This window comes from Malania oleifera, chromosome 1 (assembly GCF_029873635.1).
Source record: "Malania oleifera isolate guangnan ecotype guangnan chromosome 1, ASM2987363v1, whole genome shotgun sequence".
NCBI classification, from domain to species: Eukaryota; Viridiplantae; Streptophyta; class Magnoliopsida; order Santalales; family Ximeniaceae; genus Malania; species Malania oleifera.
This window is the reverse complement of record NC_080417.1, coordinates 123,595,041-123,612,219: the sequence shown is the minus strand read 5'-3', so window position 1 is coordinate 123,612,219 and position 17,179 is coordinate 123,595,041. Positions and strand designations below refer to the sequence as shown.

At 36.3% G+C, this 17,179-nt stretch overlaps 1 protein-coding gene across 3 annotated transcripts; it reads right to left on the bottom strand.

The window, feature by feature from the left end:
• Positions 1-889: 889 nt before the first annotated feature.
• Positions 890-15,853, bottom strand: LOC131152913 (heterogeneous nuclear ribonucleoprotein Q). 3 transcript variants are annotated; one of them, XM_058104887.1, is made up of 9 exons: positions 15,638-15,853; positions 13,830-14,316; positions 13,639-13,755; positions 13,246-13,386; positions 12,900-13,073; positions 12,062-12,269; positions 11,793-11,968; positions 2,971-3,056; positions 890-1,228 (listed from the first exon to the last, which is right to left on the bottom strand). In XM_058104887.1, the coding sequence occupies exons 2-9, from the start codon at positions 14,280-14,282 to the stop codon at positions 1,096-1,098; spliced, it is 1,488 nt and encodes a 495-aa protein (XP_057960870.1). In that variant the 5' UTR covers positions 14,283-14,316; positions 15,638-15,853; the 3' UTR covers positions 890-1,095. The 3 variants fall into 3 exon arrangements, with proteins under 3 accessions (XP_057960870.1, XP_057960862.1, XP_057960853.1); XM_058104879.1 differs by having other exon boundaries at positions 13,830-14,291; positions 15,638-15,782; XM_058104870.1 differs by having other exon boundaries at positions 13,830-14,652; positions 15,638-15,734.
• Positions 15,854-17,179: the final 1,326 nt, after the last annotated feature.

Here is a 17,179-nt window from a genome sequence, read left to right as displayed (position 1 = left end):
AAACCTCATAGGAGGTCATTGTCTTTTTTTATCAAATCTAATGAGGTTAGTGACTTTTGCCCAATAATTTTATTACATTCTATAATTAAATATAATAATAAACCTTTCTAACAACAAAAAGACAAGAAGAAAAAATTAACATAATATTATTATGTTCCAATATTATATATATGACAATCATATTGCTCTCCATTTTTTCCATATGGAACACACATTAAGGGTATAATAATAATCTTCAAAAATATATCTATCAAAATTCGCCACAGCTTTCAACCATCTTTTTAAAAATAGTAATTTCCATCATGATTCAACATTCCTGTGATTCTAACCAAACAAAAATATTCTCAAGACGCCCAATTCCCAGAAAATTTTCAAATTTATCATTCCATTAGAATATTTTAAATTAATATTAGGGTTATTTTGCAAACAAAGATATCACGGACACGAGTTTGCAGCATTCAATGAAACAGGCAAAATCCTGAGTAAAATGCTTGCGTGCTGTAAACATGGGCATTCACCTATTGAGACCGGAACAAAGGTCTGTTAAAAGCGTCAAATGGATTGCCCTGTTTCTCCTTCAGGAACATAACAGCTTGATTGCCTTTGGCTCTCAACAAGCCTACGCTCATTAGAGGATAGAGGGGCAACAGTTCCCAAACCCCATCCAGAAGAGTCAAAAATCTGATATCACCAGGCATATCCACACATTTCTTCAAGAAGGTGAAAAAATATAACCAAGCTCGAGTCCCAGAATGCATTTTCAAGGCAGTAAAAATTTCCTAATGCTTAAATAAAATCACCAATACTCGGGCCTGAGATTGTGGGAATCCCTGTAAAGAAACAATGGTTTTGACTAGAGAGAGAGAGAGAGAGAGACAGCTGTTCCAGGTTTTGGGGGGTCAAAATGAAAGACTTTTTAACAGTTAAAACTAACCAACACAGCCATGAAGGCGTATGTTTCATCAACAATTTTCCAATATATAAGCCGTTGCTGCATGTGTGCAGAACAGTATACATCACCATTGTAGCAAGGAGTTAATGAAGGAAAATTCCCTTGTTTGCAGTCATCACATTCCAGAGCAAATATTAAAAAAATTAATAGGGATTGTACCGGCTGTTCCCCCGGCTGCCATCACTACCACGCCTTCCCCTGCTTAAGCCACCTCCACCACCACTCCTATCACCTCTGTGCTGTGGAGGGGTGTGGGACTGCGCTCCAGGTTGTTGCCTACAAGTGAACAGCAATGTCAGTCATTGGCAGCAACTTCAAAGCCCATGAGACTAGAAAATAAAATTAATTTTATTTTTGTTTTTTTGGTGGTTCACATGCCAAATATTTATTGGGTTTGACTAATTGTATAGTCCAACAGTGCTTGTTAAGGTGAATAAATAGTCTTTGTATTATATACAGTAGTTTACCTTGAATATGACAATCCTCAATTCCCCACTGCATCTAATTAAGAGCACTTCTTAAAATATTGGCACTTGTGGGCAACATCCATATTTTATGTAGAGAAAGGATTGATTAATAAAATAAAGAGAAATATTTTTAAAACTTCAGTCCACTTGACTCCTTGAAGTTTAATGCAAATTTGCAATCCTGCAGAATTTACGTAACAATTAGGGGTGAGCATAATAAGGGGAAACTGGAGATGGGGATGTGGGTAACGAAGAGCAAGGGATGTGGGTGGCCATGAGAGGATCGGATTGAAATTCAAAACTGGAGATGGGGCTCATTTAAAAGTTCGAAACTGGAAGTGAACACTGCAGAGAGACAGAGCAGTGCAAGCTGGAGTGGACTGGACACTCGTGGGGTTCCAATTCTAATGTAAAACATACATGAGATATGAATAAATTAGTGAAGCTATCTTATACAATACAGAAATGGTAAAAATCTTGTGAAAATACCTTCTGGTAAAACAATGATAACTTTTCTTTTTCTTCTTTTTTTTTAAAAGTTGATTGTCCCCTCTTCCCCCAGCTTCCCAATTAACTATTCCAAATATCAATTGGACAGTGAGGAATGGCAGGTCTGTTAAAATTCTCTTTGACAATTGGCACTCCAGTAGTCCAATAATCAAACATTATGGACATCAAATTCAGCAAGAGCTAGGTGTTTCAATATATGAGCCACTGTTCTATCATACAAGATAGTAATTGGTCTTGACCAAGAAAATGTTTGTGGTAATAACTAATAACAATCTAAAATACCAAATTACTTTCATGCCCAGTTCTGATAGAGGGTAAGCTGATATGGGAGCAAAATCCACATGGGAAATTCACGGTCTCTTCTGCTTGGGATGTAATTAGATAAAAGTACCCAGTGGTTTGTTGCTCCAAATTTTATGGTTTAAGAATCACACTCCTAAACAGTCTTTTTTCTATCTGCCTACTGGATGGCATTGAAGAGAATTACTACATTGGGCAGACTTTTGGTTTGAGGGAAAATAAATTATGCAACATGTAAGATGTGCAAAATTGGGATGGAAGCAAGTAATCATTTGTTCTCTGTGCGCACAATTACTCGACAAATATACACAAGCTAAAGCTGACTTGGGGGTTCTAAAATAGAGAATACTAGTTCCATTGCTGTAGCTAAACTCTGCTGGGTTACTACTGTATATTACTCTTAGAAGCTGAGAAATGAAGTGACCTTTGCTGAGAAAATTTCAAACATGGATCATGTACACCAGGTTGTTCTAGATGGTATATGCTCTAAGTGCTAAAGCAGTTGGTATATGTTTTTTCATTTCTGATGTATTGTTTTACACCACTTGTGATGTTTCCCTTGATTGCTGTTAATTGAAGTTTATCATCGACCCAACAATATATATATAACGCAAGTTGGTTGCTTAATTCAACATGTCAACCATCAAAAAATCTTCTCGTGAGCCAGCAAAATACACAAGGTAACATTCCATATGACCAAGCAGCCAAAAACAAGAATATTGCTATATTACATATACTTACAGGACATATCCGATTCTTCCATCAGGCAAAAGCATAGGCATCATTGCCATGCCAGCAGGAGTGGCCCCTCTACCATATATCATAGACTGAAAAATTTAATAAACCAGATTAATATGAGAGCCTGAACAAACCCACACGCAGTAATGTGCAAGACTACAGTTATCAGTGAGTGAATGCATCAATTCCTTTTTCATCGAAGTACAAGACCACAGTTATCAGTGAGTGAATGCATCAATTCTTTTTCCATCGCAGCACTTTCAACTGAAAAGCTAGTAATTTGGGTGCTTATTTTAATCAGGGAACACATTACCAGAGGCCAACCTGTTAAACAATTGGGTCAAAATTAAAACCATAAAGCATCTCTCAACTTCCTTTCCCAGTCTTAAAAAGCAATGTTTAACCATGAACAAGGACTCTTTTCATTGGACTGCCTCCTTTTCTTCTCTGCATTTCTAGTTTGAGCTTTTTACAGAACATGCTTAGACATTATATCATGGTTTCAGAATCCAGAGAGGACCAAACTTGCTTATTCAACCAGGCCCAGTCACCAAGGCCCGGCCAACCCTGCTTGAACAGGCCTGGACCAACATAAACCGAGGTAACGAGTGGATCAACCATCCTATTCCAAAAAGCATTAAAAACTATAAATAAATAAATAAAGATTAAATCATTCAAATCAAAGACTAAAAGAACTCCCTCTTCCATTCTTTTTTACAAAGATTGGAACAGCCTCCCACTCCCCCTCGCCCTCCACAACCCCCCAATCAGTGCAAACACAGGAATCATATAACCTCAATACTCTTCCTTGCTCCCGCTCTGCAACTCCAGCAGCAGCCCTATGGCATCAGCGACTAGCTCCTCCCTTTGTCAGTTTCTTTTTCCCTATTGGTCAATTTCCCAAACTTGTTCTCCTCTTTTCTCTCCTACAGCATAACAGCACTCTGGGGTGCAATAATACTAGAAAAAATCCCTGTGATTCTAATAAGGGCGCCATGGGTTAACAAGATTGGGTGGCCTCACTGTACCTTGTGTAAGGTCACGGGGGAGTGCAAGTCAGTAACAGTGCAAATGGTGCTGATGCTGCAAGGTCCAAGGATTGTCATCACTAGAGTGGCACAGAAAGTGCTTTAGTTTATCAATCCAAAAAAAAAAAAAATGCTTTGGTTTATGGTTGACCAAGACTTGGGATGATGCTTATTTTTTTAATTATCTATTAATTCTCTTGACTCTTTTTTTTACATAAATATTATTGTGTTTTGTTGACTTTTTGAGTCCGATCCCTATTTTAATGCTGACAAAATACAAATATCTGTGAATTCAGTGCTTGAATAGGTCTACAATTTAGCACGCACATGTGATAAGGGATAAATGGATTCCAAAAAGACTAAAAGCTCATATAATATGGCGTACTTCATAGAAGACAGAAGAGCAAAGAAGAATGAAGACATTTATTTGGTTTTAATTTGTAAATGCATTGGTCTGTAATAATGCATGTCATGCATGATGTGAATGAAAAGCTCAAACTGACCATAGACAGAACATAGATGACCCAACATTTTCAGGAAAAACCTTTTCTAAAATGCTAAAATCATACATAGTTTTTTATAATGAATTTTGGGTCAAAAACTGGGTCAAACCTAGGTTTTATACAGACCTTGATTGACCGGCCACCTTAGGCTGAAAACACCTCGGTCATCCGACCTCAGCTGACCGGTCCTTTTAGTTCAACATGCGCTCAGCCGACCGGACCTCAAGCTCGGCAGACTGGCCCTGGCGCACAACCGACCAAACCTACAAAGGTTCGGAATCACCTTTTGGCCAGCCAACCGACACCACCCTAGGTCGACCGAACCCCATTTGAAATTCAAATTTTCTATGAGTGGTCAACCAACCAAAGAAACCCTGAGTCGACCGAAACTCTCGGGTTGCGATAATTTTAAGCGCTAAACAAGTTTAATTTTTTAATTAAACATATTTAAAAATACCAAGCGTGTCCCTGACGATCATATTTTTCCCAAAGTCTATAAATACCCCCTTCACAAACATAATTCGTAAGATGATTAGCCCAAAAATCCTCTAAAAATATTTTTGCTATTTTTCATCTTCAAAGCCTTGACTTATACTCTCTTACTCCCATTTATTTAAAAATCATTTTTTAAGAGAGCATTTCATTTTGGGCAATCATTCTTCCCTTTCAAATTCATTTACTCTCATTTATTCTTTTCTTTCAAAATCATTTTCTTGAGAGTAAAAGGTTGTGGTTCTCCACATATCCTTTATTGATAAATATTTTTGGATAAACTTTTATAGGTTGTGAATCTTTGCATATTCATAAGCTCATATTCTTTATTTTCAAAAATCCTTTTTGAGCACAAGCCCTTGCTTCCCTTAAGCTTCACTTTGAAAAATCATTTTTGGGAAAATTCATGGATTATTGAAAAGAGCCTTGAGCATATGTTTAAACTATAAAATCTTTGCTTGAAAGGTCTCCTACTCTTTGGTATTGATAAAATTATTTTTCTCTCTCAATGGAAAATCTTTTTGAGTGAAAAATACACACTCACATTGAGCTTAATTTCATATCATGCGTGAGTGCACCTTGTGCTTCATTGTTGTACACATCTGCTTTTAAGAAGCATTTACTTGTACGCAAAATTTTATTATTGTTGTAATCCCGACGTGTGGTTAGAAGAGGATTGCACTGGCCTGTAACATGCACCGGATTGGCTCAGACTCGGTTGGGAGAGTCATGGATAGACTTAAACTCGGTTAAGACAGTCCCGGACTGATTTAGACCCAATTAGGAAAATTAGGAGCACCGTCTTGTAAGGTGTAGTTGTATTGGTTGGGCTCGGCCCTGTAATTTGAGTTGGGGATATTCCTCGCCCCGTAAGGAGAGGTGGTAAAGGTTAGGGTCAGCCCTGTAATGTGACCTGGGGTATTCCTCGCCCTGTAAGGAGAGAAAGTTGTAACGGTGACGCTCCAACCATTAAGTGGGCATTAGTGGAATCCTCTTACTCGTAAGCTTGAGGCAAGAACGTAGGCAGTATTAGCCGAACCCCGATATCACATCGTGTTGTGCTTTTTCTTCCCTAGACTATTTAAATTACCACACTTAATGGTTATATCTTAAGTATTGTGAATGATTTGGAAGTACTAAGCATGCTTGATCTGTTTTATTTATCTGCTTAATTTTATATTGTTGGGTAATTAGTATTTTCTTAGACAGACCCTAGATTGCGAAAAGCTGATTGTGGATTTGAACCTAACCTAGGAGAAAATTTTTTAAATACCCAATCCACCCCCCCTCTTGGGAATACATCAATTCCATCATGTTTGATTCCCAATAGTTGGACACGTGACTCAGGATTAGTGGTTGATCTCCACAAACTTGGAACAGCTTCATTTTGAATTGAATTGCATTTTTTCTTGTCACTTTGGACAGGGCTGGACAACAAGGGCTAGGCCTTCCCCCCACATTAAGTGCTAGGATATATTCCTCAATGGGACAATTGAATTGCATTTGAAATGAATTTACTCACTTCCACTGGTGCAGATGATCATAAATGATGGAAATTATAGATTAATCATTTCATAGATTTGTCATTCATAGTTCGTAATATGTATAACATCACCAAACCAACAACCAAGTTGACCCACCAAATTGACCAACCTAGTGGCTCCACTAGGTTGGTCACAACTCACCAGTCCTTGTTTTAAAAACATGCATTATATCATCAACCAATTTGACAGATTTTGGAAAGCAACTTCAATAAAAGGAGTAAAGGGGCTACCAAAATTGTCAGTGGCTCAATTGATACAGGGAAAACATTCAAGTACCCCAACTACAATTAACATAGGAAAATTTGCTATGCCCAATTTATGTTCAAAACTGGATTGTTTTTTTGGTCAAAGCAGACTCACACAAGCAAGTTGCTGCATATGTTAAATCTTAATAATAATATCAATAAGTTTGACAACTCACGTTTGAAAGAATTAATGATTTGATTTTACCTTGCAACATGTGATGCATTTGAACTTGTGCTTGGACTTAAACTAACAAAACACTTTGAGGTTCTTTGGGTCCTTATTTAGTGATTAATTTCGTGTGCAATTACCGATCTATAATTCGCAGATGCTTTTCCCTAAGATTTGACCCTCACAACCAATATAAACTCATTTCTACTACAGTTTAAACCAACCATGGCCCAGAAAATGCATACCAATGATACAGAACCACGTACCAAGAAAAAAAAAAACAAAAACATATACATCTTATTCAAGCATATTTCAAGTTAACAAAAGCAAAGAGTATGAGTTTAGAAAAATAAAAAATAAAAAAACCTATTCACTAGGTGGTGTTTGACAACAAAAGGTATAAGAAAAATTTGTTAGCAGGACCAAAAATTTTCCTGTGTGCTTAACAAGGAAGTTTTAGGTTGGTGATCCTGTTTCCCTAAATATTGCATAAACATAATGCATGGGTTATTCTCTTTATATAGACGCGCACCCACACGCACGCAAATCAGTGACAGCAAATTATTATGTAACAGAATACCCATTTCTTTTTTATTTTGGATGGGAAAAAAAGAAATTTATCAAGAATATACAAAAAGGAGAATAAGACATCTCTCTAGAAAAAAAGGAGGATAAAACATCCCCCTGAAAAAGATATGGAACAAACCAGATAGGTAATACAAAAAAACACAAGAAAGAAAGAAAAAGAGATGAACAAAACACTCATAATCAAGCCAGCAAATAACCCCAATAACCTTGAATATCTGTGAAGTCACTCCTTTAAAGTACCCATAGCCAACACACCAAAGCAATGCCAAGTAATGAATCCACTTGTGAACCAGCAAAAATTTCAACTTCTTCCCTTAAAAAGTAAATGCATTATGTTCCAACCATAACCCCCACAGCACTGCAAAATAAGTGCATATCCATAGTGCTGCCCTATCCTTTCTCCTTGCAAAACCAACAAATGGAACTGCCAAAAATCCCTCCTCCATCTCTGGGCAAACCCAATTCTCTCCTAATAAACCAAATAACTTATTCCGCACTGTCCAGGCAAAATCACAATAAAATAAATGGGATGTTTCTTAACTATTACAACAAAGAACACAAATCTAGAGAAAGCGCCTTCATTGGTCTCCTACTCTGCAACAAGTTATTGGTACTGATTTTATTAAGCACAACCAACCAAATTAAAGCGTTCATCTTTTGGGACAACTTTGACACCTTCCAAATAGTATTATAAGGAGGAAAAGAAGAATCTGAGCAGGTCAACAATTCACAAAAGGATTTACATGATACACCCCCAAAGGATCCAAAGAACACAAACGACTACCCACTCCCAAAGAAATACGCCAGTAGTCAACATAATCAACAAAGGCAGGCTCAACCATCTCTCTATCATTCAAAGATCTCCAAAAAATGAAAATCCTAAGGCGGCAAAGGAGCAACTCAATAAATAACAAAAGAAGATATAAAACTACTTCGCCCTGAGCTCAAATGGTACAGGCAGGAAGAAGGTGGACAAAACAACATTCCACAACTAAGGGTCTTTCCAAAAGTGAATATGAGAACCCCTTCCTAACACACATTTAGCATGGGGAAAGAAGCGGGCATAAATCTGGGAGATATTTCTCTACAGGCTTTCCAAAGAACATCTAGATCCCACATTGGTACCCATTCTCAGACATGCCAAACTTCTTGTTAATGACTCTATGCCAAAGAGAAGAAAGGAATCCTCGAGGGGACATTGACAAAGCCAACTAGCCAAGGGGGCAGTGTTCATAAAGACCAAATTTCCAAGACCCAATCCACCCTCCAATTTCGACCTATGCACGACCCCCAACTCATCAAATGGTCACTGTTACTCCCAACCCAAGACCACAGAAAGTCACATAATTTTCTCAAACTTACTAGTAATCCCCATTAAAATCTTAAAAGTAGACAAATAATACAACAGGATACAAAGTAATTCTGCCCCAAGAGTAAAAAGAGATCCCTCTAACAATCAAGAGGCTTGGCCACCCTCTCCACAATCAGATCCAAAAATTCACAAACCTAGGATCCCACTCCCCCAAACAAATGAGAAGTGGAATCCTAGATAGGACGAGGTCCAATCCAACAAATCAGACCCACAACAAAAGACGACTCCCTAGCTATCTAAACATTAATAGCAGCAGGACTACTTTTCCCCATGTTAATCTTATGCTCAAAACCCTCTCAAAAATCTGGAGAAGACCCAAAAAATTCATAGGAGAACTATAGTCCATAGTTGTTAAATCGAGATATGAATTGTGAATCAAATTCCGATTTTGGGAATTGGGAATCGAGAAATGAATCGAATTGTAAGAATCAATACAAATAATACTAATATCCGAACAAGAAGAACATTAGTAAAATACATTTAAATTTTGACAATAAAAAAATCATACTTTATATGTATGCTTTCCTTGACCAAATGAAAAGTAAGAGAATGAGGTGAAAATGTTAATAAAAAAATGTAACCTTATGCTATTAAAAAATAAAATTTATTTTTTGGTGTTTATCAACAATTTAAAAAAATAATATTTCACAAATATTATTTCTTGAAGTAAAAAAATAATAATTAACTTAAAAAATGATAATAATTGAACAAACAACTAAAACACCCAACTTTTAAATCTAAACAACATAGCTAACCATGCGTACCACCTTCGCCTACGAGTGTTCTGCCCATTCTTCTCTATTGCAGAACACCATACTCCCTCCAAAAGTGAAGAATGGTTTTGTAATGGCAACATAAGGCCTAAAGTTCTATTTTCTCTTTTTTAGCACAAAATTGACATAGACAAGGAATGGAAGGTAATTGTGTAGAAATAAAAGCAATAAAAAAAAATGTTGTTTTGAGGGTTTTAAACCAATGAGATATATCAGGATATGAATCATGTGAACCAATTGATTTAGATCGAATCATTAGACTTACTGAGTGAATGACAGATTCGGAAAAAATTCAATTGATTTAGATTTATTAGTAAGATCCGAATCAATTTGGTGTGGAATTGATACAAATGGTATAAATCAAATCGCAAATCGTAAGATTCTAACTACGCTATGGACATCTAAAAAGAAAATGGTGTCATAAGCAAACTGAAAGTGAGAAACCACCACTCCCTCCCTCCCCACTTCTAGACCTTCACCAAATCCTTGCCCCCACCCTATTAACCAGCCTACTCAAAATATTAACCACTAAAAGAAACAAAAAAGGGGATAGGGCCATACCTTGTCTAATACCCCTTTAAGGCACTAAGCAAAGATTAAGGTTCTCCATTCACAATAACTTAAAAGAATGCCTTAGACATGCAACACCTCATCCAACAACACCAAATCTCTCCAAAGTCCAAACCCTTCCTCACAAAAATTTTATCCAAGAAAGTCCAGATAACTCTGTCATAGGCTTTCTCAAAATCAATTTAAAAATAACTCCCTTCTTTCTCCTACAAATATCCTCTAAACTTGTCAGCAATCAAAAAGGCATCTACCAACTGCCTATCCCACACAAACGCATTTGGAGCCTTAGAATGGTCTTATTAAGGACCACTCAACTTATTATCTAGTACTTGATAATCTCATATGCAGTAGAAACTAGACTGTAGGACTGTAGCTTGCAATCTTGATAGAGATCTACTCTCTTTAGTCTTTAGCACTAACGTAATGGAAGTGGAACTAATACTCTTACCCAGAATCTTGTTCCAATAAAATTCATTGAAGACATTAAACAAGTCACCCTTAATCACTTCCCAACAATCTTGACAAATTGATTCAACTGAAACCAACTAAATTTTCTTCTCTGGTGGGTCCACATGTTGTCCAAAAGCCAACTGTTTATGATCCTTCATATTAGGATTACTCAAATTCAGCCCAATTGAACAAGTCCAACTTGAAGATTTTGAGCACCACCCACAAGAAGATGACTCATATTCAAATTATATATTCTTCTCAAGTATTTCGCCAAATAAAATATTTTTATTCAGCAGTAATTCACTATTATCAAAAATAAAACACAGCCATGGCCTAATTCAAATTTTGCACAATCATTAGGCTAAGAATGGAAATTTAAAATACAAAGATTTAAGAATCAAATAAGAAAGATTCAATTGGGGCCCAAACTATACCAACCTGCCCACAGTTTCCCTTTTACAAATAGGATTAATAATACGAAAAATTTAACAGAGAAAAGGAAGAAGCAGCAAACTCTTGTGTGAAGTGAACACAACTACCAAATAGATGCCAAATGGTTACCATAATAATATTTTATAAATAAAAAATAAATAACTAGTAAGTTTGTAAACTAATAAAAGGAAAACGGACAAAAAAGGAGGGACAAGCTTTAGAAGTGCTATGTTAGGATTTGTGAAAACCAGCCATTCAACAAAAGAACCAGTTGGAACCTTACATTTCCAACTCAGTTTGTAGTTCAAGGTTCAACCATCTCCCATGTCTTAGGGAAAATCCCAAGTCCCAACCCATTTGAACCTTAATTTTTAATCTCGTGAATCATGATAACAAAGAAGTAGAGTTTCTACATTAGTAATTCCTCTTCATTGAAGTTGCACAAAAAAGCAGGAACAGGGGGGAAGGGGATAAGAAAGAGATTCCCTTTTTGTCATAGCAAATATTCACTTAAATTATTTTACAGAGTTATTCCCAGCAAACAAATATAAACAGACTCCCTCCCTTCACTCAAAAAACAGAAAAATATATAGACAACATCAAAACAACAAAGAAATAAAAAGTAAAAAAATCAAAACACAAAAAGAATAGCATCTGACCTGTCCGGCGCCTGAAGCACTATATCCTGCACCAAGAACACCATAGGCACCACCAACCATTCCATAACCAGCACGAGGTGGGTAGCTTGGGAGTAACGCCGACTTCTGCGAGTTTGGTCCTCCAGAAGATTTCTGATCTGCTTGTGGCTTTGCAAGAGAGCACTCTAAAGCTTGACCTGTCAATCCTCATACAAAAGTAGTTGGCTATAGTGAGAATGAATTATCAAGAATATTAGAGCGCACAAACAGGATTTAACAGCCACAATTACCATCAATTTCATATTTTTCAGTGTTTTTAAGAGCCTTCATGGCACTAGACCGTTCTGCAAAGTGAACAAACCCAAATCTGCTGTTTTCCTGCCCCGCTTTTGCAGGTGGGAGAACTACCTTTGTGATCTTCCCATGATGTTCAAACAACTTCCTTAACTGGTCTTGAGTAATATCTTTTGGTAAATTCTTTACATACACAGCCTTAACCTGTGTGAGACAGCCTGAGGTCAGGACTCAACTCTCAAACACAACCAGTTAAATTGTCAAAATTTATTGAGAGTATTCTGCAAATACAACTTTAAATGTGGAAGATGTTATGGGTGACTAAAAAATTCAATACTCAACTCATCAAACCCCTCATCCCGATAAATAGGGGTCAGGTTAGGTGCTTGTTTTTCACAATTCAATTGTTTCTACAGTCGCATCAAATATCAAAAGATAAAAAATAAATAAATATTTGAAACATTAAAAGAAAAAAAAATTAAAAATATCAACCCTGTTCTGAAAAATGTAAAAGCTTCAGTGGTAAAAAAGCAACAACCAACTAATATTTCTTAATATGAATAAAGGAAGGGAGGTAAAAACAGAAACTCTCTTTTTCTCGCACGCACATGGAAGCTAGTAATCTCTGGAGCATACAAAAATAAAATTAAAAAGCCCAACACACCAGAGAGAGAGAGAGGGGCACACTAATGTAAAAGTGTCTGCAAGACCAAGTTGGTGTGTTCTCAATGATGTCATTAGAAATGCTTTTACAAGTTGTAATAGTAATATAATTATGCTCCAATCATTCTACCAAACAGGGTAAAAACGAAAACAATGTGCAGAACATTAGACCTGAGAAGCAGCTGATGACTCCGGATTTTTTGGGTCAGCCCAGCTCACAGTTGGTGCATTATTGTCGAGCTTAAATTTTGGGGTTGACATCTTTTGTCTTGAATATTCTGCACAAGCATGATTATAATACTCGATGAAAGCAAATCCACGATTACGACTGGAGTTCTGTGGATCCTGCCATAGTGAAGAAGATGAAAATGCAAGTCAGTACATCAAAGAACAGGAACCACATTAATTTCAAAGCAGACCCAGCAACTAAAAAGAAATATGTGTCACATCATGAAAAAATAGCATAACAACGATAACTGAAGTAAAATAACTAAATAAGTGATGAGAACACAAAAACCTTCAACAATTCCACAGCATTAACTCCGGGACCAATCTCGGTTACAATCTTCTTCATATCTTCCTCTCCCCAATTTCTAGGAACATTACCAATGAACAATCGATGCTTTGCTTGAGATGTTGAACACTTTATCTTTTTGCCCTGCAAAAGACGAGGTGGAAGCAAGAGGGAAGGAACGAGAAAGGAGTTGATAGAAACAAATATGTCAACTTGATAGCTACAACATTATGCCCATTTCAATTGGATATATAAATAGAAATAAAAATCAAAACACACGGGCATGCTTATAACAGTGGCAGCATAATCATGAATTAAAAATATACATATGGTTGAGATTATTTACAGATAAAGAGGAAAAGCAAATGGCATTAAACAACTGCATGCTAGCATTACCTTCAGTTCAGCATTATTCAACTTTTCCATAGCCTTAGAGGCCAATTCCTTTGTTTTGAAGGTTACAAAAGCATAACCCTTATTCTCACTTGAATCTTTTCCCTTCATGATCCTGATCTGTTGCAATAAATAGATTTAATTAGTCCAGGGCAAAACACAACAAAGGAAATTTTAATGGGAATATAACTGACCTCAGTAACTTCTCCAACAGATTCACAAAATCCCCTCAAATCATCTTCAGAAGTATCATAAGGAATACCACCAAGATATACCTCTGATCCATGAGGGGGAAGTGCAAGAAGCTCCGCATGCTTCTTAATCTCATCCTCGTCGGCATTGACTGCTTTCATCTCCTCATCACTATCTCCGCCTCTCTCTGCATCAGCTTCATCTTCTTCTTCCTCTTCATCTTCCTCCACCTCCTCTTCTACCTCTTCCTCCTCCTCTTCCTCTTCCTCGACCTCTTCCACTTCCTCTTCCTCCTCTACCTCTTCATACTCAACCTCTTCCTCCATCTCCTCAGTATTGTTATCTCCATCAGTTTCCACTTGCTCCTCAGATTCAACAGGCTTTTCTGGTTCAGCATGCTTCTCAGGAACATCTGGCTTGCGAGCAGCTGCAGATCTTGCCCTTGTCCTTGGCATCTTATGTATCTAAAAAGAAAGGCTTGCAAGGCAACTGTGAAGGAAGCACAGAAGCCAGAATTTGCAAGAGAAAGAAGACAAATACGGAAAGGCGGAAACAAAATGAAAGGCCACAAGGAGTTGCAGAGTAAGAATCTCAATTGAATCTGTGCCATGAGATGGCTCCAAGGACTTTTAATGTGAATGAAGTTCAATAAAGGGATCATAACATAGTAGCAGTACTAATAGAGACAAGCAAGAGAGAATTTCGAATGACTATCAGCTCGATGATGATGCTCAATAGGTGCAAAAACAATGAAAGCAATGAACCTTTCGAAATTCAGATACCGAAATTCAGCCAAATAATAATGGCCAGTTTTAAAGTGCTTAACTAAATGTCCGGAACAATGCAAACACAAAAAAGGGAAAGAGAAACAAAGAAAGAAAAGCACCAAGTATGAGAAATTGAACAACAGTAAACAAAAAATAAATTTTTTATGCACAATAGGCTAGTGACAAGCAAATAAGCAACAACAGTATAATACATATAAAAAAATCTAGACTGCATTTTTGCTTTAGAAATTCAGAACCAGTCAGATACAACAGGATAGCAGGAGGGCAGCAACATAAAAAGTTAGGCTTGTCATCTACAGATGATCCTTTCCACCCCAGTCAAAATATCTTTGGTCCCAAAATACAACCTCCAACCGTTAACCTCTCTATAATGAATTGACGAAGCAGAGCTCGGGATGTAACGAGACATCCCCTAATCCAAGAAAGCATTTTACATAACCTAAATCTTATAAGCTCAAAACAGCTAACTCATCCCACCCCCAAACGATCTGAACACAAATTAGAAGTGAATGCAAGATCAATAAACAACTCAGCTCCAAATTCCATGTAAAGTGGACATACTCTAAGCTCTTCCCTCGTTATCACCAAATTCTAAACAGACTTCAAGGTAATCAACTATTTTCAGTGGGTATTTAACTCTGAAGCCTGGGTCAACCTACCGTGCCACAAATAACTAACTTTAAGGAAAATACACTCTCACACTGCACGAAGCTCAATTGCTTTTTCCCAGCGAAAGAAAACATTCAAAGCTTCCGAGAAAACTATGCTCAGGCGGCTGCACTTTCTAGTGTGCCAAACAGCACCTGAGCTAGTTTTTCTCCTTAAGTTACGTTACCTGTGAAATAAAAGGGTAAGCAACTGAGATGGTTATAGTTTTTCCTCACAGTGCTCACCAGAACGAATAAAATGGGAACCGAGAACGAAAGGGTGAAGTTTATAACAAGAATCCAAACCAGATTCAGCAATGGAGTTCTAGAAATAGAAACTGCGCAAATAACGATTGGAGAACATGAAGAAATTACCAGCGAACTACTCTCCTTCTCTGCTGGGAACCAAGCGAAACTCTCCTTTCGGCTTCCGAAGGATACAAAGGAACAATCTTATCGTCTATAAAACCCTAGGGGAGAAAGTCTTCGCCGATCGGGGATGCTTTACTTGGACCATTTTACCTAATTACCCTCGACTGTCCGCTCCACGCCCGCTGCTTTTCGCATTTTATGCATGGGTAAATTTGTAAAATTAATTGACAGGCTCCTCTCCGCCAGATGAGAATGAGAACTGTTGCGAATTGTCAGTTTTGCTCCTCTTTTTCGCACGAAATTGTCCTTCAGAACTAAAAATAAAAATAAAAATAAATTGTTCGTTAAATTTTTCTGAAGTTGCAATTTTTTATTAATTATTGACAATAAAATTTTGAGTTTTTTCTAATTTTAATTTTATTTTTTAATACATTAAATAATAGTTTATGATCATATTTATTAAGGTAATATGAAACGTCTTTAATATTAAGTATAATAATATTATTATAATTTATAATAACAATATCTCGGAATATGAGAAGTCTATAATTATGATAAATTATGTATATTAATTAATCACTTGATGAAAGTGATGAATATATAAAGGAGGTTTGGAGCTGGTCCTATCTCAATCTAGAAAGTTTGTGTTAAGATTTCCATCAAATTAAGACAGAGCATAAGGAAGTATAAGGTTGTGAGATAGAAAATATGTTTGAAGACTATGGATCAAGGTATGATCTTCTTTTAACGTTTGTTGTGTAAAATTATGAGTTTCGAAGGTCCTTAAAATTAAAACGTATAAATCATGTTATTAAGACGTATAAAATAAACGTGTGTGTCTAAACTTACATGTGGTATTATAGTCAAAGTTGTAAAAACTCATGATTTTTTATTATGATTAAAGGTTCATGTTCCGTTAATTTTAGTTCATGAATCAAGACACAGTAACCTTATGTTTTTCTAAGGTATAACGATGTAAGTGTGGTACGCCTTGGTTAATAAAGTTTGATGGTGCAGAACGTTTGTTGTGATAGTAAATATATATAAATATATATTAATGTTATTAGGTGATTGAGTGGCTGGAATGATTTTATAATTATATAAGTAAAAGAAATGTTATATCTATAGGTATAAATTTATTCCTTTTGTGATGCATAAGACGAATGGGCTACGAAAGTTATATAACTTTCATGACTTGATCTGTGAAAATTAACAGGATATATAATGTTAATACATGCTAACATGAATCTGCTAGCATTTTGTCAACATGTTTATGTTACTCACAATATTTTAACATTGTGATGTTATAAAGTGTTTTAATTTCAATCACTAAAGTGATTAAATCATTAAGTAAAGTTTTCATATGTTTGATGCTATAATGATATTAAAAATTATTATAAGACATCAAAAATCACCCAAAGATCGATTAATTGTTCTTATATTGTAAGAATAATGATTTGGTAATATTATTATGCATTATTCTTTTGTCTATTTATCCAAAGATAATACATACTTATAATGAGTGCATATGATGTTACCAAAGTA

Coding starts and splice junctions, on each gene's coding strand:
- LOC131152913 (XM_058104887.1), bottom strand. CDS start 14,282: ATGCCAAGGACAAGGGCAAGATCTGCAGCTGCTCGCAAGCCAGATGTT. Junction 12,270..12,899: donor AGTCATCAGCTGCTTCTCAG/GTCTAATGTTCT, acceptor TGTCTCACACAG/GTTAAGGCTGTGTATGTAAA. Junction 11,969..12,061: donor TGAAAAATATGAAATTGATG/GTAATTGTGGCT, acceptor GAGGATTGACAG/GTCAAGCTTTAGAGTGCTCT.